General features: G+C 41.3%; 3 protein-coding genes across 11 annotated transcripts in view; 2 read left to right on the plus strand and 1 right to left on the minus strand.

Annotated features, from left to right (window-relative positions):
• Nucleotides 1-3503, minus strand: part of LOC125273416 (flocculation protein FLO11) — an 11823-nt gene extending 8320 nt beyond the window's left edge. Inside the window, exons 1-10 of one of the 3 annotated variants that reach the window (XM_048198738.1) lie at nucleotides 3427-3503; nucleotides 2399-2443; nucleotides 2228-2294; nucleotides 2088-2150; nucleotides 1947-2012; nucleotides 1819-1854; nucleotides 1675-1746; nucleotides 1517-1594; nucleotides 486-554; nucleotides 31-72 (exon numbers count right to left, since the gene is read on the minus strand). In XM_048198738.1, coding sequence (XP_048054695.1) covers nucleotides 31-72; nucleotides 486-554; nucleotides 1517-1594; nucleotides 1675-1746; nucleotides 1819-1854; nucleotides 1947-2012; nucleotides 2088-2150; nucleotides 2228-2294; nucleotides 2399-2420 — 515 coding nt within the window. In that variant the 5' untranslated portion in view covers nucleotides 2421-2443; nucleotides 3427-3503. Of the gene's footprint in view, nucleotides 1-30; nucleotides 73-485; nucleotides 555-1516; nucleotides 1595-1674; nucleotides 1747-1818; nucleotides 1855-1946; nucleotides 2013-2087; nucleotides 2151-2227; nucleotides 2295-2398; nucleotides 3008-3426 lie in introns of those variants that run through there. The other 2 variants (XM_048198737.1, XM_048198740.1) reach the window with 2 other exon arrangements.
• Nucleotides 3504-11797: 8294 nt separating this feature from the next.
• On the plus strand, nucleotides 11798-18626 carry fbxl3b (F-box and leucine-rich repeat protein 3b). Its single transcript, XM_048198741.1, is given in 6 exon segments — nucleotides 11798-12094; nucleotides 13857-14244; nucleotides 14329-14451; nucleotides 14653-14824; nucleotides 17100-17561; nucleotides 17564-18626. Coding segments are annotated over 5 exon segments (1320 nt in total). The 5' UTR covers nucleotides 11798-12094; nucleotide 13857; the 3' UTR covers nucleotides 17740-18626.
• Nucleotides 18627-21609: 2983 nt separating this feature from the next.
• caskb (calcium/calmodulin-dependent serine protein kinase b) overlaps nucleotides 21610-22773 on the plus strand; it is a 50040-nt gene continuing 48876 nt past the window's right edge. For 2 of the 7 annotated variants that reach the window (XM_048198748.1, XM_048198746.1), the window contains exon 1: nucleotides 21612-22358. In XM_048198748.1, the coding sequence (XP_048054705.1) occupies nucleotides 22300-22358 (59 nt within the window). In that variant the 5' untranslated portion in view covers nucleotides 21612-22299. Of the gene's footprint in view, nucleotides 22359-22773 lie in introns of all 7 variants that reach the window. The other 5 variants (XM_048198743.1, XM_048198742.1, XM_048198745.1 and 2 more) reach the window with 5 other exon arrangements.

Genomic DNA, 22773 nt, shown 5'->3' on the forward strand with positions numbered 1-22773 from the left:
TCAGAGTTCAAACGTGTTTCACAGACTCACGTCACAGACGCCGACGGTCCAGCGCTGCTGCTCTTATCCTGTCTGTGACCAACATGAAGAAGATACAGATCACCACCGAATCAGAACTGCAGAAAAACTCATATACTGAGCTATAGACAAGCATGAAAATAATCATGATTTTCTGTGAAGCTGCTTTGAAATAACGTGTTGTGAAAACCGCTGTTCAAATAAAAGGCTTGACTTTGACATTACAGGGTTTGTGATGCTATGGATAAACGAATGGATCGTTTTATAAAACAATCTATAATCAAAACAAAACAAAAACACTTACTAAAAAAGATGACTTTTTTACCTGCATGTGACCATTAACTGACCTCAGAGAACCGTGAACATCAAATTATTGAAATATTGAATTAAAATCTCAGGGGGACTTCAAGAAAAAGGTTTGAAAATAGCTGAATTATATTTGTACATTGATCACAGACTCGACTCACCCGCTGCTAGTTTGAGATGCTGTGACTTCAGGAAACTTCTCACCAAACGATGGTTTAACGGGGCTTAACCTGACACACACAAACACAACCACATCACAACAACTCACAGGCTCAGGAACACACACGTGTTCACTAACGGTTTGTGTGCGCTCCAGATCTGACTCAACACAGGTTTGGGGTCAGTAAGATGTTTTGCTGTTTCTGAAAGAGTCTCTTCTGCTCAGCAAGGCTGCATTTATTTGATCAAAAATACAGTAAAAAATGTGAAATATTATTCTAATGTAAATCAGCTGTTTTCTATGTGAATATATAGTAACGTGTAATTTATTCCTGTGATTTTCAGCATCATTACTCCAGTCTTCAGTGTCACATGATCCTTCAGAAATCATTCTAATATGATGATTTGCTGCTCAAGAAACATTTATGATTATTATCAATGTTGAAAACAGTTCATATTTTTGTGAAAACCATGATTTTTTTGGATTGTTTTATGAATAGAAAGTAAAAAAAAAAACATTTATTTGAAATAGAATCTTTTGTAAGATTATAAATGTCTTTACTGTCACTTTTGATCAATTTAATGCATCTTTGCTGAATAAAAGTATTATTTTCATTTTATATGCTAATGCTCCTATTGAGTTATGAAAATGTTATTCGTAAATGTTCTCTGAATGTTCAAAATGTCCAGTTTTTTAAATGTTTTAAAAACATTTTTTCTTGATTTATATGTGAACATTAAGGAAACATTCCATTTGTATCATTCTTCAAACATTATGGGAATGTTACTTTTGAATGATCTCTAAACACTCTGAAACAAGAACTAACAATTAAAAAACGTTAGACGAACTAAAATGTTTCAGGAAAAAACGCTCCATGAACGATGTATAAATAATGTTTTTGTGCAAACGTTCTGAGAACATTATTAAAGATCAGATCACTTTGAACGAACGTTCTATTAACGTTACTGGAACGTTAGTTTGAGAGAGAACCTTGCCAGAACATTCCCTGTTCATTGGATACTTTCCACTTACGTTTTGCTGCTCGTGTTTGCGCCTGAAAAGACGCGCGCTGTGAAGCTGGATGTGTTGGGAGTCTTCAGCACTGTATTCCTGAAACAGATCGGGTCACATGTTTAACAGAGTCACATGTTTCTGAACCATGTTCCTGTATGAAGAACGGCTGATCTCACTTGGCAGGGACCGGAGGTTTGGAGGGCGACGGTGGGACGGTCGCGGCGCTTTTCGTGTTGGTCGTGGTGGTGCTACAGGAGGACAGAAGAGTCAGTGAACAAACGAGCATCTGAGTTACGAAACACAAACCAATCTAAACCAACCTGCTCTTATTGAGCAGCTCCTGACTGCCACTGAATCTGCCACATCATAAGAAAGAGAAACGAATGAACATTATAGATATACTGCATGTGTATGATGTGCTGTTGCATTTCGAAGGCGTTTCAGGCACCTCTTGCTTAAGGAGCTGATGGACGTCCCAGAGTTCACTGGAGGTTTTTCGGCCTCCACCGGCTTGCTGAAGTTACACAGAACATGAGTGTGATTTAATATGAAGCAGCAGCTGATCTGATTATGATTGACAGATTCTCACCTGCTGACATCATCCGCTGGTCTCTGCTGACTCAGGACGACTTTACCGAAGTTAGGATCATGACTGCAAACAACAGGAGCTCACATTATATCATTTCTACATCACCTGTGTGTGTGTGTGTGTGTGTGTGTGTGTCATACTCGACGGGCTCGTCCTCTTCAGCGTTTCGTCTGATCCAGCTGTTGTCTTTCAGGACGGTTCTCCTCCCTCAAACATGTTGACACAACATCATCACACATGTACATGTACACACACACCTATACATGTTCTCGACAGGTTTCATGAGATTCAAATAAATGAGAAACTCTTACCAGATTTGGTCTGTGTGCTCATGATGTGTTACAGTCGGTGAAGTTCTGTGAAATCAAGAGTTCACCGTCATGAATCAACTCCGTCTGTCGCTCTGAAGCTCAACAACAATAATCCCTTTCATTTGATTCCACTGTTTTCACACATTTATAACTCATCAGTGTTTGTTTGCGTGTGAGTGTAAGTTGCGCTGCAGGCGTGTTGTCAGGCATATTTGTGGCAGGTGCCAAGTGTGTGTGTGTGTGTTTTGTTCTCGTATCTCCAGCAGTTTTCCCTGGTTCTCAGGGTGTGAGCTTGAAGTTACCCGTCCTGATCAACCAGCAGACGCCCCTTCAGAAACAATCACTACACACCCAGCTGATTACAGCTGCTCGTTACCACCGTTCCTTACATTATATACATGCATATTCTGCTCATCTGTGAGAAGTTTCTATGATTTATCATGAGGCAAAAGTATGGAAGCCTATTTCTGCCACATAAGAAAAAACATCATGCTTTTGTGAATTATAATTATGACATAAAAAGGCAAGATTATGACATAAATCACACTTTAAAAAGTCATAATTCTGACATTAAAAGTAAGAAATTACATTCAAAGTTGAAATTCTGACTTAAAAAGTCATAATTATGACAGAAAAGTCAAAATTTTGACATATTGTCATAATTATGAAATAAAGTCAAAATTATAACATACTAAATTGAAATTCTGACTTACAAAAAGTTAGAAAATTTTGGCATAAACAGTCAAAATTATGACAAAAAGTCACATTATGATGTTGTAATTATGACATAAAAGTCTCAGTTATGACATACCAATCCATAATTATGTCATAAAATCATAATCAAGTCATAATTACGATTTACCATAGCATGATTTTGTTTCTTATGTTGCAGAAATGAGCTTCCATACAAAAGACATGATGGATATGAAATTTAGCCATCAAGCTTCATCTGCTGTCATTTAATACTTTCATATATAAATGTTTTAAGTTTAAACTCATTAATGCTGCAGTATAAGTGTTTGACTGACCTGTGTGTGACGGACGGCCGCTGGTGTGTGTGTGTGAGTGTGTGTGTGTGTGTTAATCTGCTGTCACACCCTGTTCTTCTGTCAGAGCCAATGAGGACTTTGATCGCATCACCTCCAACCCACAGCAAACCTGTACGGTGAGTTTCAGCTGCCGCTTTCAGCAGCTTCACACAAACACACTTTATAATCTATTATTGAGTTAGCTGTGAAAGTTCAGAAACACAAACTAAAGACTCAAACTCTTTCATTCTTATTCTACTTTGATCACATCCTCATACTGCCAGTGAACTTGTGTTGTTGTTCACCTGTTCCTTCTCCATTGTGATAAAAAAAACATGTCAAGTCCAGGCGTGTTTTTATTGACGGGGCGTGTGAATCAGATGAACGTGTTCTACATTCTTTGTCTTTTGTCAGATGAGTTTTCACTCCCTCTCAACATCTGGATGTGACTGAAACAAATCCACAGATCTTTATGTGACCTCACTCTTCTCCTCTGTTTTATGTCACAATAAACAAATCAGCTCCAAAACCTGCCGGACTGTTCTACACTTAAACATTTATTTACAATTGAGGGACAAAATTTAACGATTATTAGAATCATATGGTGACCGAGAGAGTGCAATGCACTGCAACTGAAGAAAACACATGAAAGTATAAAAAACACAAGCAAATCTGGTCGTTGTGAGTATTTGCGGCGTGTTCCTGTATTTGGTGGCGTTGTGAGTATTTGCGGCGTGTTCCTGTATTTGGTGGCGTTGTGAGTATTTGCGGCGTGTTCCTGTATTTGGTGGCGTTGTGAGTATTTGCGCCGTGTTTCTGTATTTGGTGGCGTTGTGAGTATTTGCGGCGTGTTCCTGTATTTGGTGGCGTTGTGAGTATTTGCGCCGTGTTTCTGTATTTGGTCGTGTTGTGAGTATTTGCGACGTGTTCCTGTATTTGGTGGCGTTGTGAGTATTTGCGGCGTGTTCCTGTATTTGGTGGCGTTGTGAGTATTTGCGGCGTGTTCCTGTATTTGGTGGCGTTGTGAGTATTTGCGGCGTGTTCCTGTATTTGGTGGCGTTGTGAGTATTTGCGGCGTGTTCCTGTATTTGGTGGCGTTGTGAGTATTTGCGGCGTGTTCCTGTATTTGGTGGCGTTGTGAGTATTTGCGGCGTGTTCCTGTATTTGGTCGTGTTGTGAGTATTTGCGACGTGTTCCTGTATTTGGTGGCGTTGTGAGTATTTGCGGCGTGTTCCTGTATTTGGTGGCGTTGTGAGTATTTGCGGCGTGTTCCTGTATTTGGTGGCGTTGTGAGTATTTGCGGCGTGTTCCTGTATTTGGTGGCGTTGTGAGTATTTGCGGCGTGTTCCTGTATTTGGTGGCGTTGTGAGTATTTGCGGCGTGTTCCTGTATTTGGTGGCGTTGTGAGTATTTGCGGCGTGTTTCTGTATTTGGTGGCGTTGTGAGTATTTGCGCCGTGTTCCTGTATTTGGTGGCGTTGTGAGTATTTGCGCCGTGTTCCTGTATTTGGTGGCGTTGTGAGTATTTGCGGCGTGTTTCTGTATTTGGTGCGTTGTGAGTATTTGCGGCGTGTTTCTGTATTTGGTGGCGTTGTGAGTATTTGCGACGTGTTCCTGTATTTGGTGGCGTTGTGAGTATTTGCGGCGTGTTTCTGTATTTGGTGGCGTTGTGAGTATTTGCGGCGTGTTTCTGTATTTGGTGGCGTTGTGAGTATTTGCGGCGTGTTTCTGTATTTGGTGCCGTTGTGAGTATTTGCGCCGTGTTTCTGTATTTGGTCGTGTTGTGAGTATTTGCGGCGTGTTCCTGTATTTGGTGGCGTTGTGAGTATTTGCGGCGTGTTCCTGTATTTGGTGGCGTTGTGAGTATTTGCGCCGTGTTCCTGTATTTGGTGGCGTTGTGAGTATTTGCGGCGTGTTCCTGTATTTGGTGGCGTTGTGAGTATTTGCGGCGTGTTCCTGTATTTGGTGGCGTTGTGAGTATTTGCGGCGTGTTCCTGTATTTGGTGGCGTTGTGAGTATTTGCGCCGTGTTCCTGTATTTGGTGGCGTTGTGAGTATTTGCGCCGTGTTTCTGTATTTGGTGCCGTTGTGAGTATTTGCGGCGTGTTTCTGTATTTGGTGGCGTTGTGAGTATTTGCGACGTGTTCCTGTATTTGGTGGCGTTGTGAGTATTTGCGGCGTGTTTCTGTATTTGGTGGCGTTGTGAGTATTTGCGGCGTGTTTCTGTATTTGGTCGTGTTGTGAGTATTTGCGGCGTGTTCCTGTATTTGGTGGCGTTGTGAGTATTTGCGGCGTGTTTCTGTATTTGGTGCCGTTGTGAGTATTTGCGCCGTGTTTCTGTATTTGGTCGTGTTGTGAGTATTTGCGGCGTGTTCCTGTATTTGGTCGTGTTGTGAGTATTTGCGGCGTGTTTCTGTATTTGGTGCCGTTGTGAGTATTTGCGACGTGTTCCTGTATTTGGTGGCGTTGTGAGTATTTGCGGCGTTTCTGTATTTTGCCGTTGTGTATTTGCGCCGTGTTTCTGTATTTGGTCGTGTTGTGAGTATTTGCGGCGTGTTTCTGTATTGGTGCGTTGTGAGTATTTGCGCCGTGTTTCTGTATTTGGTGCCGTTGTGATTTGCGCCGTGTTTCTGTATTTGCGTGTTGTGAGTATTTGCCGTGTTTCTGTATTTGGTCGTTGTGAGTATTTGCGCCGTGTTTCTGTATTTGGTGCCGTTGTGAGTATTTGCGGCGTGTTTCTGTATTTGGTGCCGTTGTGAGTATTTGCGCCGTGTTTCTGTATTTGGTCGTGTTGTGAGTATTTGCGCCGTGTTCCTGTATTTGGTGGCGTTGTGAGTATTTGCGCCGTGTTTCTGTATTTGGTGCCGTTGTGAGTATTTGCGCCGTGTTTCTGTATTTGGTCGTGTTGTGAGTATTTGCGGCGTGTTTCTGTATTTGGTGGCGTTGTGAGTATTTGCGCCGTGTTTCTGTATTTGGTGCCGTTGTGAGTATTTGCGGCGTGTTTCTGTATTTGGTGCCGTTGTGAGTATTTGCGCCGTGTTTCTGTATTTGGTCGTGTTGTGAGTATTTGCGCCGTGTTCCTGTATTTGGTGGCGTTGTGAGTATTTGCGCCGTGTTTCTGTATTTGGTGCCGTTGTGAGTATTTGCGGCGTGTTTCTGTATTTGGTGCCGTTGTGAGTATTTGCGCCGTGTTTCTGTATTTGGTCGTGTTGTGAGTATTTGCGGCGTGTTTCTGTATTTGGTGCCGTTGTGAGTATTTGCGCCGTGTTTCTGTATTTGGTCGTGTTGTGAGTATTTGCGGCGTGTTTCTGTATTTGGTGCCGTTGTGAGTATTTGCGGCGTGTTTCTGTATTTGGTGCCGTTGTGAGTATTTGCGCCGTGTTTCTGTATTTGGTCGTGTTGTGAGTATTTGCGGCGTGTTCCTGTATTTGGTGGCGTTGTGAGTATTTGCGCCGTGTTTCCTGTATTTGGTGGCGTTGTGAGTATTTGCGGCGTGTTTCTGTATTTGGTGCCGTTGTGAGTATTTGCGCCGTGTTTCTGTATTTGGTCGTGTTGTGAGTATTTGCGGCGTGTTCCTGTATTTGGTGGCGTTGTGAGTATTTGCGCCGTGTTCCTGTATTTGGTGGCGTTGTGAGTATTTGCGGCGTGTTTCTGTATTTGGTGGCGTTGTGAGTATTTGCGCCGTGTTTCTGTATTTGGTGGCGTTGTGAGTATTTGCGCGTGTTTCCTGTATTTGGTGGCGTTGTGAGTATTTGCGCCGTGTTTCTGTATTTGGTGGCGTTGTGAGTATTTGCGGCGTGTTCGTGTTTCTGTATTTGGTGGCGTTGTGAGTATTTGCGCCGTGTTTCTGTATTTGGTGGCGTTGTGAGTATTTGCGGCGTGTTTCTGTATTTGGTCGTGTTGTGAGTATTTGCGCCGTGTTTCTGTATTTGGTGGCGTTGTGAGTATTTGCGGCGTGTTTCTGTATTTGGTCGTGTTGTGAGTATTTGCGACGTGTTTCTGTATTTGGTGGCATTGTGAGTATTTGCGGCGTGTTCCTGTATTTGGTGGCGTTGTGAGTATTTGCGCCGTGTTTCTGTATTTGGTGGCGTTGTGAGTATTTGCGGCGTGTTTCTGTATTTGGTCGTGTTGTGAGTATTTGCGACGTGTTCCTGTATTTGGTGGCGTTGTGAGTATTTGCGGCGTGTTCCTGTATTTGGTGGCGTTGTGAGTATTTGCGCCGTGTTTCTGTATTTGGTGGCATTGTGAGTATTTGCGGCGTGTTCCTGTATTTGGTGGCGTTGTGAGTATTTGCGGCGTGTTTCTGTATTTGGTCGTGTTGTGAGTATTTGCGACGTGTTCCTGTATTTGGTGGCGTTGTGAGTATTTGCGGCGTGTTCCTGTATTTGGTGGCGTTGTGAGTATTTGCGCCGTGTTCCTGTATTTGGTGGCGTTGTGAGTATTTGCGCCGTGTTCCTGTATTTGGTGGCGTTGTGAGTATTTGCGCCGTGTTCTGTATTTGGTGGCGTTGTGAGTATTTGCGCCGTGTTTCTGTATTTGGTGGCGTTGTGAGTATTTGCGGCGTGTTCCTGTATTTGGTGGCGTTGTGAGTATTTGCGGCGTGTTCCTGTATTTGGTGGCGTTGTGAGTATTTGCGGCGTGTTTCTGTATTTGGTGCCGTTGTGAGTATTTGCGGCGTGTTCCTGTATTTGGTGGCGTTGTGAGTATTTGCGCGTGTTCCTGTATTTGGTGGCGTTGTGAGTATTTGCGGCGTGTATTTTCTGTATTTGGTGGCGTTGTGAGTATTTGCGCCGTGTTTCTGTATTTGGTGGCGTTGTGAGTATTTGCGACGTGTTCCTGTATTTGGTGGCGTTGTGAGTATTTGCGCCGTGTTTCTGTATTGCGCCGTGGTGGCGTTGTGAGTATTGCGGCGTGTTCCTGTATTTGGTGGCGTGTATTTGCGCCGTGTTTCTGTATTTGGTGGCGTTGTGAGTATTTGCGGCGTGTTCCTGTATTTGGTGGCGTTGTGAGTATTTGCGCCGTGTTTCCTGTATTTGGTGGCGTTGTGAGTATTTGCGGCGTGTTTCTGTATTTGGTGGCGTTGTGAGTATTTGCAGCGTGTTCCTGTATTTGGTGGCGTTGTGAGTATTTGCGCGTGTTTCTGTATTTGGTGGCGTTGTGAGTATTTGCAGCGTGTTCCTGTATTTGGCAAGGCAAGGCAAGGCAATTTTATTTGTATAGCACATTTCATACACAATGGTAATTCAAAGTGCTTTACATAAAAAAGAATAATAAAAATAGAACATAAGGAATAGAAATAACAGTAAAAACAGAGAATTTTGCTATCTGGATGGAAGAGCTAGGAAGTCTCAGGGAGTTTGTTGTTTGTTGTTGTTGTTGTCCATCAGAGTGGATCTAAACGGATCTATCTATCAGAGTGGATCAGAATGGATCTTCCTCACACGACAGGACTGCTACCTGTTAAGGCACTTCAAACTGATAAACACAGTTTCAATCTCCCCTTTTGCCAAGACACCTCAAACTGCACCACACAGCCCTAATCCCCCTTCCGCAGATATCTTATCTATGCAATGCAGTTCAAATTTCCCCTTTGGAAAGTGTCCTGACTGTAATCCAGAGATATCTTAACCAGGCACTACAGCTTAAATTTAAGAATTTAGAATTTAGTTTGTCCCCTTATGCAAATTTACCAAATCACTTTCTTCCTAATTCTCCCAGCTCTTTCAACCAGATAGCAATATTTAAAATGCATTAAAAGTCAGAATAACAAGATGATACATAAAAGATATAAAATACATTAAATGAAATAAAAACAGGAAAAGGAAATAAAAAGATAATACGTATAAAATAAAGTGCAAACAGTTCGGACATAGCACAGTGCTCAATCAGCAAACGCATAGATAAAAAGATGTGTTTTGAGTCTGGATTTGAATGTGGCTACTGTTGGAGCACACCTGATCTCTTCTGGAAGCTGGTTCCAGCTGTGGCTGGCGTAACAGCTAAAAGCAGACTCTCCCTGCTTTGAGTGAACCCTTGGTATTTCTAAATGACTTGATCCTGATAATCTGAGTGATCTGTTAGGTTTATATTCTATGAGCATATCTGCAATGTATTGGGGTCCTAGGCCATTGAGTGATTTATAAACAAGTAACAGTACTTTAAAATCAATTCTAAATGCAACTGGAAGCCAGTGCAAGGACCTGAGGACTGGTGTGATATGTTCATGTTTTCTGGTTCTGCTCAGAATCCTGGCAACAGCATTTTGTACGAGCTGCAGCTGTCTTATGGTCTTTTTGGGAAGACCAGTGAGGAGCCCATTACAATAAAGCATGAACAAGTTTCTCTAAGTCTTGACTGGAGACAAAGCATCTAATTCTTGCAATATTTTTGAGATGATAATATGCTGATTTAGTTATTGTCTTTACATGGCTACTGAAACTCAGGTCTGACTCCAGAATCACACCAAGATTCCTGACTTGATTTTTAGTTGTTTGACCCCTAGAGTGAAGGTACATGTTCACTTTGAGAACTTCATCTTTGTTTCCAAACGCAATGATTTCAGTTTTGTCTTTGTTTAGCTGAAGGAAGTTTAGGCACATCCAATTTTTAATTTCATCAATGCATTGGCACAGGGAGTCAATGGGGCTGTAGTCATTTGGTGATAGGGCTAGGTAAATCTGGGTGTCATCTGCATAGCTGTGATATGCAATTTGGTTCTTTCTTATTATTTGGCTCAGTGGCAGCATATATAGGTTGAACAGGAGGGGTGCAAGTATTGAACCTTGAGGGACTCCGCATGTCATGGATGTCCACTCAGACTTATGGTCACCGATACTCACATAATAACCTCTCCCTTCTAAGTATGACCTGAACCATTTAAGGACCATCCCAGAAAGCCCAACCCAGTTTTCCAGCCTGTCAAGAAGAATGTTGTGATCGACATTGTCAAACGCAGCACTGAGGTCGAGTAGAACCAGCACTGATAATTTACCTGAATCTGTGTTTAGGCGAATATCATTTATTATCTTTATGAGTGCTGTCTCTGTGCTGTGATGTGGTCGGAAACCAGATTGAAAGTTGTCAAAGTATCCATTCAAGCTTAAGAACTTGTTCAGCTGATTGAAAACAACTTTTTCAATGATCTTGCCTATGAAAGGAAGATTTGAGATTGGTCTGTAGTTGCTCAATATGGTGTTATCCAGATTGCTCTTTTTCAGGAGGGGCTTAACAACTGCAGTTTTCAGGGATTTTGGAAAAGTCCCAGAGAGAAGTGAGGCATTTACCACTTCTAGGAGATCTGCTTCTAAACAGTTAAACACGCATTTGAAAAAAGATGTGGGAAGTGTGTCAAGGGCGCAGGTCGATGTTTTAAGGTGCTGTACTGTTTCTTCCAAAATTTTACCATCAATTGCTTCGAAATCAGACATAATAGCTACTTTCTGAGGTTGTGATCTGATCTGTTTTACCCCAGTACAGCTCAAGGATGTGCTGATCGCCTTTCTGATATTATTAATTTTCTCAGAGAAGAAGGAAGCAAACTCACAACATTTGCTGTCTGAGAGCATTTCACTAGGAATCTGACTTGGGGGTTTGTTAGTCTCTCTACAGTAGCAAAAAGAGTGCGGGTGTTGTTTAAGTTTCTGTTTATTATATTTGAGAAGAAGGTCTGTCTAGCTTTGACTAATTCCACATTGAAAGCATAAAGAATATCTTTATAGATGTTATAATGGATTTGGTGGCGTTGTGAGTATTTGTTTCTCAACTTATGTTTTCTAAATTTTCTGGTGTTTTTTCTTTTTACATGTTCTTCAGTTTCAGTGAATTGTGTGTTTTTTTAATTTCATTATTTTGGTCTATTTTAGTCTATATTATTATTTATGTTTATATAGTAACGATTTTAAGTTTAAATTCATTTTTATTGTTTTTTATTTTATTCATTTTTATTTTTTCCTTTTATTATTATTTTTTTAATTAAAGTAATGGAAATGTTAGTTTTTTGTAATGAGACAATTGACGAAAATATGATTTTTTTCTTAATATGGAAGTCAACGACTACCATCAACTGTCTCATTACAAACATTCTTTAAAATATCTTCTTTTTAGTTCAACAGAAGAAATAAACTCATAAATGATGACAGAATTTTCATTTTTAGGTGAACTATCACTTTAAATCACCCTGAATTCAACATTCTTAGCATTAGAAAAGGGTATTTAAAAAGTTTAACTATAATCTTTTACACCAGAATGATTGTTTTAAACATTTAAACATCTAAACATTTTCTGTGAATATTCCTGCCATAGAAAGATCAGGTACATGTGCAGCATGTGACTGTGAGGGAAGCGCCGCCCTCTACCGGCAGCATCGGGAACTACACTCATTCGACTCTACCCAGAATGCACCTCTCGCGTCCGGTCTAAGCACAACACATCGCCATTTTCCGCGATCGGGCGCTTCTCCGTGCAGTAACTAGGTCACAAGATTTACAGAAAAACACTCGAAGCGATCTTCACCAAAGTCACCGATTCCAGCGCGTCGATCTCTCCGCGGCCACCGCCTCGACCGAGAGCCAATGATCGTGTCCGGTCGCGCTCGGGTGCAGTATCGGAGCGCGGGCCCGGGCTGATGCGACACCGACCCTCACCGAACCAACACTAGACAACACGACACAGGTACATCAACAACATCAACATCTTCAACATCTTCTCATAATGTCTGCGATTTGATTCGATATCGATTCATTTGGATGTAAATATATCAGATACAGTAAAAACATCTCCGAACTAAAGCTGTCAGTCATAATATTTCAGGTGACGACTGATTTGTAAACAAACATTTCAATTGCATTCAGCCTTTTATTATTATTATTATTATTATAACAACAGTGTTATAATAATAACTTTTTAATGTCATAATTGTTTATACTCCAATTCTAAACATTTAAAGGTGGCAGTAATTGACTTTTTTCATGACTGATTTATTCAAATATAAATGTAAGTATTGAAGAATAAATGAAATATAATATATAGTCTAGTGTATATTTATCAAAACGCTCCTCGAGTTATTTTTCTAGCTGAATATCGAGTTTATAGTCACTGAATGTCTTAAATGTGATGTTTTGGTTTTATTGAATCACTGATTGATGGATTATATGAGACATGATTCATTTCAGTAAGTTGTTCTGAATCTTCTGATGTTCATTCATGTTTAGAGACACAAAAACACTCAATTTAGTGATAAAAACTGAATTTAAAAGCTTTGTTTCACATCAAAACTGTCCAAGCTTATTGTGATTGTTGAATAGAAGGAGATCAAATATGTGTTTATTGAAGTTTTATTGAGGAGTGATTCATGAATTACACCTTAAAGGGTTCGTTCACCTACAAATTAAATTTCTGTCATTAATTACTCACTCATGTCGTTCCACACCCGTAAGACCTTCATTCATCTTCAGAACACAAATTAAGATATTTTTGATGAAATATATGACTCGTCCATAGACAGCAATATAATCAACACTTTCAAGGTCCAGAAAGGAACTAAAGACATCGTTAAAACAGTCATGTGACTGCAGTGGTTCATCCTTAATGTTATGAAGAGACGAGAAACAAAAATAACCACTTTATTCAACAATCTCTTCTCTTCTGTGTCATTCTCATACATTGTTTTATAATATAATATATATCTTAATTTGTGTTCTGAAGATGAACGAAGGTCTTACGGGTGTGGAACGACATGAGGGAGAGTAATTAATGACATTATTTCATTTTTAGGTGAACTAACCCTTTAAATGAAGGCATAAGAGAGTCAGAGCCGCTGGTGGAATAAGTGTTTGTCCAGCAGATGCAGATTTACTCTTGATTAGTATTAATATCTGAACAGTGTTTTTCTCACGCATAGCTGGAGCTTGATTCACTGATGATGGTGTCATGTAGGGTGTGACACACACACACACACACACACACACACACACACACAGTTGATTTCTGTTTAGTTCATTCATGCTTGAATGTGTGTGTGGCAAAGCTTGTTAATCCATCATGTGTGGTTAGATGAACTCAGAAGATCACAGCGGATCTTGTTAATCACAGTTAATTATAGAGTAAAAATTGAGCTGAATCCTGAAGAAACTGCTCAGAAACACAGCTGCGTACAAGTAAACATTCTGATGATGTTTATTATCCTTATATTGTAATCATTATGAGCAGAAGCCGTAACATTGACGTGTTGTAGACCTATTTTGTGTTTGCGAACGACGATGACGTTTTTGTTGTTGGGGGAGAAAATGGGAGCTCTGCAGAAGCAGTCTGTGGAATAAAACAATAAAAAAAGTTAATTTCGAGTTTGTTAAAATTTTTATCTTGCAAATCTAATCCAGTACGCAGTGTGCAGGACTTGATTCTGAACATAACCACTGCTCATGTGTTTCTCCAGGATGAAACGAGGCCAGAAGAGAGGCGATCAAGCGGAGGAGGGAGGCGGGTCGGTGTCGGGGCCGGGCCCCGGGGCCCCCGAGGTCCGCAAGAGGCTCCGGCGGGGCGATTCAGAGGAGCGGCTTGATGAGGACGGGCAGGTGGACTGGCGGCAGCTGCCGGAGGAGATCCTGCTGCAGATCTTCCAGTACCTGCCGCTGCTGGACCGGGCCTTCGCCTCGCAGGTGTGCCGCGGCTGGAACCAGGCCTTCCACATGCCGGAGCTCTGGAGGTGCTTCGAGTTCGAGCTCAACCAGCCGGCCAGCTCCTACCTGAAGGCCACGCACCCCGACCTCATCAAACAGATCATCAAACGCCACTCCAACCACCTGCAGTACGTCAGCTTCAAGGTGAGAGCGGGAGTCGCTCGCTGAAGATGATGTCAGTGCTGATGCGTGTCCTCGTTCTTCACGTGTGTGTGTGTGTGTTTTCAGGTGGACAGCAGCACTGAATCCGCAGAAGCAGCGTGTGACATCCTCTCTCAGCTGGTCAACTGCTCTCTGAAGACCCTCGGGCTCATTTCCACCGCAAGACCCTCCTTCATGGAGCTGCCCAAAGTCAGTCAGTCACACACTCACACACACACACACACACACACACTCACTCACACACACACACTCATTCACACACACACACACACACACACACACTCACTCACACACACACACTCATTCACACACACACCCACACACACACACACTCTGTTTTCTATCTCAGTTTCAATCTTCAATCTCTTGTTTTTCTCTCTGTCTCCTCAGTCTCATTTCATCTCGGCGTTGACGGTGGTGTTCGTGAACTCTAAATCTCTGTCCTCTCTGAAGATCGATGACACTCCCGTGGACGATCCGTCCCTCAAAGTGCTGGTGGCCAATAACAGCGACACGCTGAAGCTGCTGAAGATGAGCAGCTGTCCACACGTGTCTCCCGCAGGTGAGCGTCAGATCAGCATCCTTCACTGAGAGTCAACTCTATTCCTAGGGCTGGGCGATTTTTCCAATTTTTTTCGATTAATTAGAATTTAACGTTTTGCCTTGATTTGATTATTTTTTAAATCGAGAAATCGCAATTTTGAATAAAAATGCTAGCAAGCATTTCAATTAGACATCTTGACAATACAGCAATGAAAACTGCATTAGGAGAAGAAAATGATCCGACCTCATGATGGCGCCGGCGCGCCTGATTAACCGCTCTCGTGTGACGCTCTATGAACGTAGAACGCATCACTCTTCATAAGCGGCTGTTCATTCAGAAATCCTTTATTGCGTTATAAAAATGAGACGCAGGCAGTGGAATGAGAAAAAAAGGCAAAGATATTAAACGCGAGTTGAGCTTTTTTTTTTAACTTGACCGCCGTGTTTTTAGAATGCCGTTTATGGGTGAGACGCTGCAGAAGACACGAGTGCAACACCTAAACATGTCCGCCATAAAAATAATGCAAAAACCTGTTTGATATTTCATGTTTGCATGATGGTGACATGCTGAAAGCTGCTGCTGTTTTCTGTTTTTACAATGCATTTGCTGTTAGTAATAGCCTATTACTGCTGTTATTTATTGCTTTTACTTTTTGGCTAAGACATATTTAGCATTTTCTTATTTTATATTATTTCTGAGTATATAGGACAGTGCTTCCCACAGGTTTGAAATATACTTGCGGTGGTAGCCGGGTGAAAAATCCTCCTATTACCCACGGCACAAAAATGGTCTACTACATGTGACAAACAAATAATGTGTGATTTTTAACAGTATTTTTATTTATTGAAATTATTTTAATTACATAGCATATTACATTTAATTACATACTAATATTATGCATTATTATGCATTGTAAATTATGCAAAATTACAGCATTTAAATGGTTCTCCTTTTCCTATGTTCTCCTTGCTGTCATATAGTGTCTCTCTCAGTGAATGGGACACAGAGTTTACTAGTAAAATTTATGAAATGAATAATATATGTGCCAAATAATGTTCTCAGTCTTTTCTTCCTGTGGGGGAGACTACAATAATTTACTATGAATTAAATGTAAATCAAATTAAATACAATTTATTGTGTAACCAAAATACAAATAATGCCCAAAAGAAAAAGAAAAAACTTAGCGTGTGACTTTTAATTATAAACAAGCCCAAAATACACCAGGACTCTTATTTTGAAATGTATGTACTATTGCAGGCTGATCCTTCAGATTCTTACAACCGTCTAAAACATTTTATATAAAGGCCATGAAGTAGACTTTGTAATAATTCATCAACTTGAGTTCATTAGCAATCGCTTGGCATAAATCTGCGCTTTTCATTGATTGAGAATCACTTTGAAGCAGTCTGAAGCGCTGTTGCGCGAGCTTGTAGAACGAGCAACAGCGCCGCCTTGTGACTTTGCAAAATGCAGCGCCCGTGGGAATGTTAGCGGGAGTAAACAGTTCTGACGCACACATAACGCGCAGGTACGAAACGACTAGTTAATCGATCGCGGATGGTTTCATTATCTTGCGCGGATATAAAAGTATAAGAGGATAAAAATAATAAAAGCAAAAATGTGTCTCCAAATATACTTGGGCGGCGGTTAGTATACCTGGGTGGCCCGCCCAAGTAAAGTCTATGTGTGGGAAGCACTGCAGGATGTGTTTAAGATAAGTTTGTACAACATTTGCCTTCATATTTCAGGCATATTTCTGCAAAGATATTTAACAAATTGTTTTACATTTACACCATGTTGATCAGTTCATGTGTGCTGCACTGGAATGGAACTTTTTTAACCAGATAGTTAATAAAGAGAATGTTACTTAAATTATATTATAGATCAGTTTTTAAGTTGACAAAAAATTGAAATCGTGAATCGTTCTGAAAAAAATCGAGATTTATTTATTTGCCATATCTCCCAGCCCTACTTATTCCTGTCTCTATGAAGCCCCTCCTTCTGAAAAGCACTATGTGCTCTGATTGGTCGGCTGGAGCAGTGTGTTGTGATTGGTGTTTGGGAAATGTCCCTCCCCTTACCATAACCGTCAGTTTCAACTAACTCAACCAGGCCCCGCCCCTTTATTCTGCGCATGAATTATTTAAATGAGGAACATTGTGAAGAAACTCAAGATGGAGTTCAGAAACACAAGAACTCTTCATGCTCAAACAGCAACATCACACACTGAAGAACGTGTAAGCGGTCCTGTTTTAAACTAGTCGCACCACCTGATCATGTGTTCTCTGTGCAGGTATCCTGTGCGTGGCGGATCAGTGTCACGGTCTGCGCGAGCTGGCGCTAAACTACCACCTGTTGAGCGACGAGCTGCTGCTGGCGCTGTCGTCCGAGCGGCACGTTCACCTGGAGCACCTGCGCATCGACGTGGTGAGCGAGAACCCGGGCCAGCAGTTCCACTCCATCAAGAAGAGCAGCTGGGACGCCATGGTGCGCCACTCGCCCAAGTTCAACCTGGTCATGTACTTCTTCCTGTACGAGGACGAGTTCGGGCCCTTCTTCCGCGACGAGGTGCCCGTCACGCACCTGTACTTCGGCCGCTCGGTCAGTAAGGAGGTCCTGGGCCGTGTGGGGCTGACGTGCCCGCGGCTGGTGGAGCTGGTGGTGTGCGCCAACGGCCTGCGACCCCTGGACGAGGAGCTGATCCGCATCGCCGACCGCTGCAAGCAGCTGTCGGCCATCGGCCTGGGCGAGTGCGAGTTTCCTGCAGCGCCTTCGTGGAGTTCGTGAAGATGTGCGGCGGCCGGCTCTCGCAGCTGTCCATCATGGAGGAGGTTCTGATGCCGGACAACAAGTACGGGCTGGACGACATCCACTGGGAAGTGTCCAAACACCTGGGCCGCGTCTGGTTCCCCGACATGATGCCCACCTGGTAGACCGGAGCGACAGTTATGCCCCATGATTCCCCGCTCACAGACTGAAGACGTTTTTGTGGATTTTCTAGTTTCGGAACGGAAGCCTGTGTTTGGATCCGGGATACTCTCGCTCATCATGTTTGTCTGTAAATGTACGTGTGGTTTTGACTCTCAGTGTCGGTTAATAGTGGATGAAGGCGGGACGAGTGACGTCGGAGCGATCCGTGATCTTCAAGCACCTTTCCCAGATGAAGTTTCAGCTCGCCGGTTCTGATCATGTGTTTTGCTTCTTCGATGACTTCAGAAGAGACACTGCTGACCGTTTAATGATGAAGACGTTTAATCTGAATCTAGTGTTTGACCTGCTCATTTCATCAAGGGTTGATCAGTCCAGTTTTTCAGAAAGAAGCCTGACGTTTCCTGATTTTAGTGTTCTGCTGCCAGACGACGATGATGATGATGATGATGATGATGAGCTCTTGTGTTCTGTAGTTTTCATCGCAGGCGCTGGAGGAGTTCAGCGTCGGACGGACGGATGTGATCGCGTCGCTCATCTGTTAGCGCAGCTTCATTAGTTCTCAAGCAATACTTACAGAAACACTTGAGCTGACGGGGACACAGATTCAGATCATTTCCTCCTGCACTTTATATAGAAATGTATTTTAGAAATGTACATATGAGATTATCGGTTGTCAATATTTCTCCTGATGATGATGAGGATTAATATTATATTATTTTCTTTGCATTAAATGAATAGTGATATAAGCTTTTCATGTTGTTCTTTCAGACGTTTAATTGCTTTATTGTTTTTATGTGTATGAATACATAGAACTTTATCCATAAAAGAGACAAACCAACGTGGTGTACATGTTTTTGTTGTTGTTTTGGAATAAATTTGTGAATGTAAAGAAGCGCTTCAGTTTGTGTTATTGGCAGTAGAGTGATGTTTTATTGACACATTCCACATTAGAGGTGTAAAAACGTGTTTAAATATTCTCATCTCATTTAAATATTTATAAGCCACTGAAGCTATTAAAAGAGTTCAATAAAAGCTCATTCAGTAATCAGGACTGTGATTGGTTCATTCACTGCAGAGCTCCACCTCTCTGGGCTGAGTGGGTGGAGTTATGTTAAGTGGTAGTGTTGTGGGTGGGGTCAGACCATCTAGCTCCACCCATTTCAGACAGGGGGCGCAAAATTAATAATATACACCATATCCAGCTCCACATGTAAACACAGTTCATGGTGATTCGTGACTTTAAGTACATTCACTGTCTTTAAATTAATTATAAATCATTCTGAAATGGTGATTAAGTGGAAAAACAGGGAATTTTGTGTCATTCCAGCGGAGAGGGAAGGTTCGGCGCTCGACTGTGTCCCAGTTGTGTCAGAATGAAGGAAGCTGGAGATCAGGTGGTTTGAAGCAGATATGATGACAGACGTCACAGTGATGATTTACAGCACATATTCAGATCGGATTCTTGTGCAAACTTTCGTTAGGGTTAGTGTTAAAAACTAATTCAAGCACACGGACGACTTCACAAGCGCTGCGATCTGTGCTTCAGGAAACACTTCATTATTCTAACTGAACATTAAACTTCTCATTTTTTTATGTTTGTGCTTTTCACTGTACAGTGTTTTATTGACTCATGACTGTGTTCAGAATTAATGTTTTTATCTTTCGGGTCCGGTGTCGGTCACGCATTACCAGTAACTCCAGTAATGTAATCAGATTACTTATCAGATTACTTTTCAAGTAACTAGTAAAGGCATTACTTTTAAATTTACAACAAAATATCTGAGTTACATTTTCAAATAAGTAAAGCAAAAATGAGTTTGTGTTTCATGTTTTTGTTTTTATTGCTGAAGTAAGAGTGTTGAACTTCTGATCAGGTGTGATGATGTCATGCGTCTGTGTGTGTGTGTGTGTGTGTGTGTGTGTGTGTGTCCACTGTGATGCTGGTTGAGGCTCAAGCATGTATTTATGCCCTCCAGTTCCCACAGAAACACCCCCCCCTCCCCATGAACACTTCCTGTTTCTGCCTGTAGAGTCGCCATAGTAACTGAGAGCATGACTGTGGCTCCAGCTGAACTTCAGTGATCAGACGGTCAGATCAGACACACGCCTGATGAAGAAGCAGAAGCTCAGAGGACTCATGATGAAGAGCAGTAACTGCAAGTCATGTGATTTCTTCTTTCAGACTGATTCTAACTTCTGTGGTCTAGTTCGAATGATTTCCTGTTGGTCAGATTATCTGAAGAGAGTCTTTACATCATGTGTTTCTGCAGTGTCCACTGATGAAGATGATTTACAGCAGCGAACGCTTCATGAAACAAGCGCAGATTATAAAGACAAACGTTTGTTTCTCTAGAATAACATTAATGACAAATCATCCACAGTGAAACTGATGAAGATCTCAAAGCAACAAAAACACAGTTTTGATTTCAGGAGGATTTTATTCTGCTGAGAAGCCCGAGATATGACGAATCTGAATTATGACATGAAATTATGACATACTGAGTCATAATTAAGAGATTAAAAAGTCAAAATTATGACAAAATTATGTCAAACTAAGTCATAATTATGAGATTAAAAAATTGAAATTAACAAAAAAAGAAAGAAAAAAAAAGAAATTATAAGACAAAGTCAAAATAATTTTTTTCTGTCATAATTATGAGATTAAAATGTAAAAATTATGATATTGCGGGTTTGAACTTTTATGTAATAATTGACATGAATAGTCAAAAATATTAGATAAAGTGGAAATTATGTCATACTAAGACATAATTATGAATTTAAAAGATCAAATGTATGAAAAAATTAAGTCATCATTTTTAATTTTTATGTAATAATTGACATGAAAAGTCAAAATTATGAGATAAAGTCAAAATTATGTTATACTAAATCAAAATTAAGAGATAAAAAAATTGAAATTAACAAAAAAAAACAAATTATGAGACAAAGTCGAAATTATGACTTTCTATGTCATAATTATGAGATTAAAAGGTTGAAATTAACAAAAAAAGAAAAAAATTATAAGACAAAGTCGAAATTATTATTTTCTGTCATAATTATGAGATTAAAATGTAAAAATTATGCTAAAATTAAATCAGAATTTTGAACTTTTATGTAATAATTGACACGAATAGTCAAAAATATTAGATAAAGTCGAAATTATGTCATACTAAAACAAAATTAAGAGCTAAAAAAATTTAAATTTACCAAAAAAAAAAAACAAATTATGAGACAAAGTCGAAATTATGACTTTCTATGTATTAAAAGGCTAACACTATAACAAAATTAAGTCATAATTCTGTAATTTTGACTTTTTATGTAGGCTAATAATTGACAAAAAGTACAAATTTTGAGATAAAGTCGAAATTATGGCATACTAGGTCAAATTTTTAACATTATGTCATAATTATGACTTACAAAAGCATGATTATTTCTTTTATGTGGCAGAAATTGGCTTCCATTTAGAAATTGGTTGAGACTATATGAACATGTGAAAGAGCATTATAAGACAAAATAAATTGTCAGAGTGCAAAAGCAAGGGCTTCTTCGAGAGTGTTTTTATTTTGATAAGCAGGAAATATATACTGAATGAGATCTGTATTTTCATGAGCTATAGAATATTTCTGATCATGTGGCTCAGTCACTGTCAGGATTTATCAACAAAATAATGTTCAGCCTGCGATCCTGCTATTATTCTCAGAGACTGTCATTATATTGCCCTCCTGCAGCATTTATTCTGTAAGAAAATGCACGGATCCTTAGGAAAATCGCAGAAGCTCTTACGTCATCGGATGGTCAACCAGCATGCGGAGCGACGCGGACCTGCCATTGGCCGACTGACCAGAGAACGGCTTTTCTCTGGTCAGATTAGGAAACTCAGCGCTGTGGGCTCGAAGGCGCGCCCTTCTTCGGCCATCTTGGCTCAAACAGCGCGAAGAGCGTCAACGGAAACATCCGGGTCATCCAGCGCACTCCGGCGGCCATTGCGGCTCTTCATCCCGCAGCTTCATAACCTTGAGAGGGCGGAGCGTCTGCGAGCTGAACTGGAGTAGCAGCGGAGCGGGAGGAGAGACACCGAGCGACGGAGAGCTGCAGAAAACCGTTACACGGGCAGCGCTGCTTTACCTCACGCGCACCGAGCCGCTTTAACGGAGGATCAGGGCGTGTACCGGTGCGTCTAACGGACAATCATGAGCGCCGTTGGACGGGAACCGGAGCGGCAGCGGCTTTGAGCGCGTTTTCATCGTAGGAATCGCTCGAGCCGTTTTTTTTTTCGCGGCCGCTCGCGTCACACTGACATTTATTATTTGAAGCGGCAGATTCCCGGAGCGTTGCGACCTGAATCCCGGAGCGTTGATTTTCCCTGACATCATCACCACCACCACCATCATCATCATCGTCGTCCGTCGTCCGGTGTGAACGGGCATCTTCGGTGGTCGTCGACGGGAATCCGGCGGATTTACAGCAGGATCCGGGGGTGAAAATCATCCGCCGCTCGGATTCTGACATTCGCGGCGCGTTTCTGAGGGAAATCGGATCTTTTTTGAGGATCTGTCGGCGGGACTATGGCTGACGACGACGTGCTGTTTGAGGATGTGTACGAGCTCTGTGAGGTGATCGGAAAGTGAGTAATCGATTCTAATCAATCATTCGACTGCTGATCGGATCCGGTGTGAGGCGTTTTCCTCCGGATCTCTTTGTCTCGTGTGTTGACATTTTATTGCTCTCAGGTTCATCTGACCGTGTGTGTGTGTGTGTGTGTGTGTGTGTGTGTGTGTGTGACACACTGATATTCATTGATCAGTAACTCTTCACACTCTGACTGTAATGTCAGTCTCATCAATGCTTGTCTTGTAAAGGTAAAATGTAATTTTTGTCTTTCCCATCGTGCAGATTTATTCTAATATGAAATATAATATTAAATGATATCTTCATTGATTATTAGTCTGTCTGTAGTATAAATCTGGCTGTGAGATGATGGGCCTGTGTGTGTGTGTGTGTGTGTGTGTGTGTGTGTGTGTGTGTGTGTGTGTGATTGG

The sequence above is a fragment of the Megalobrama amblycephala genome, linkage group LG8 (genome assembly GCF_018812025.1).
Source record: "Megalobrama amblycephala isolate DHTTF-2021 linkage group LG8, ASM1881202v1, whole genome shotgun sequence".
NCBI lineage: Eukaryota > Metazoa > Chordata > Actinopteri > Cypriniformes > Xenocyprididae > Megalobrama > Megalobrama amblycephala.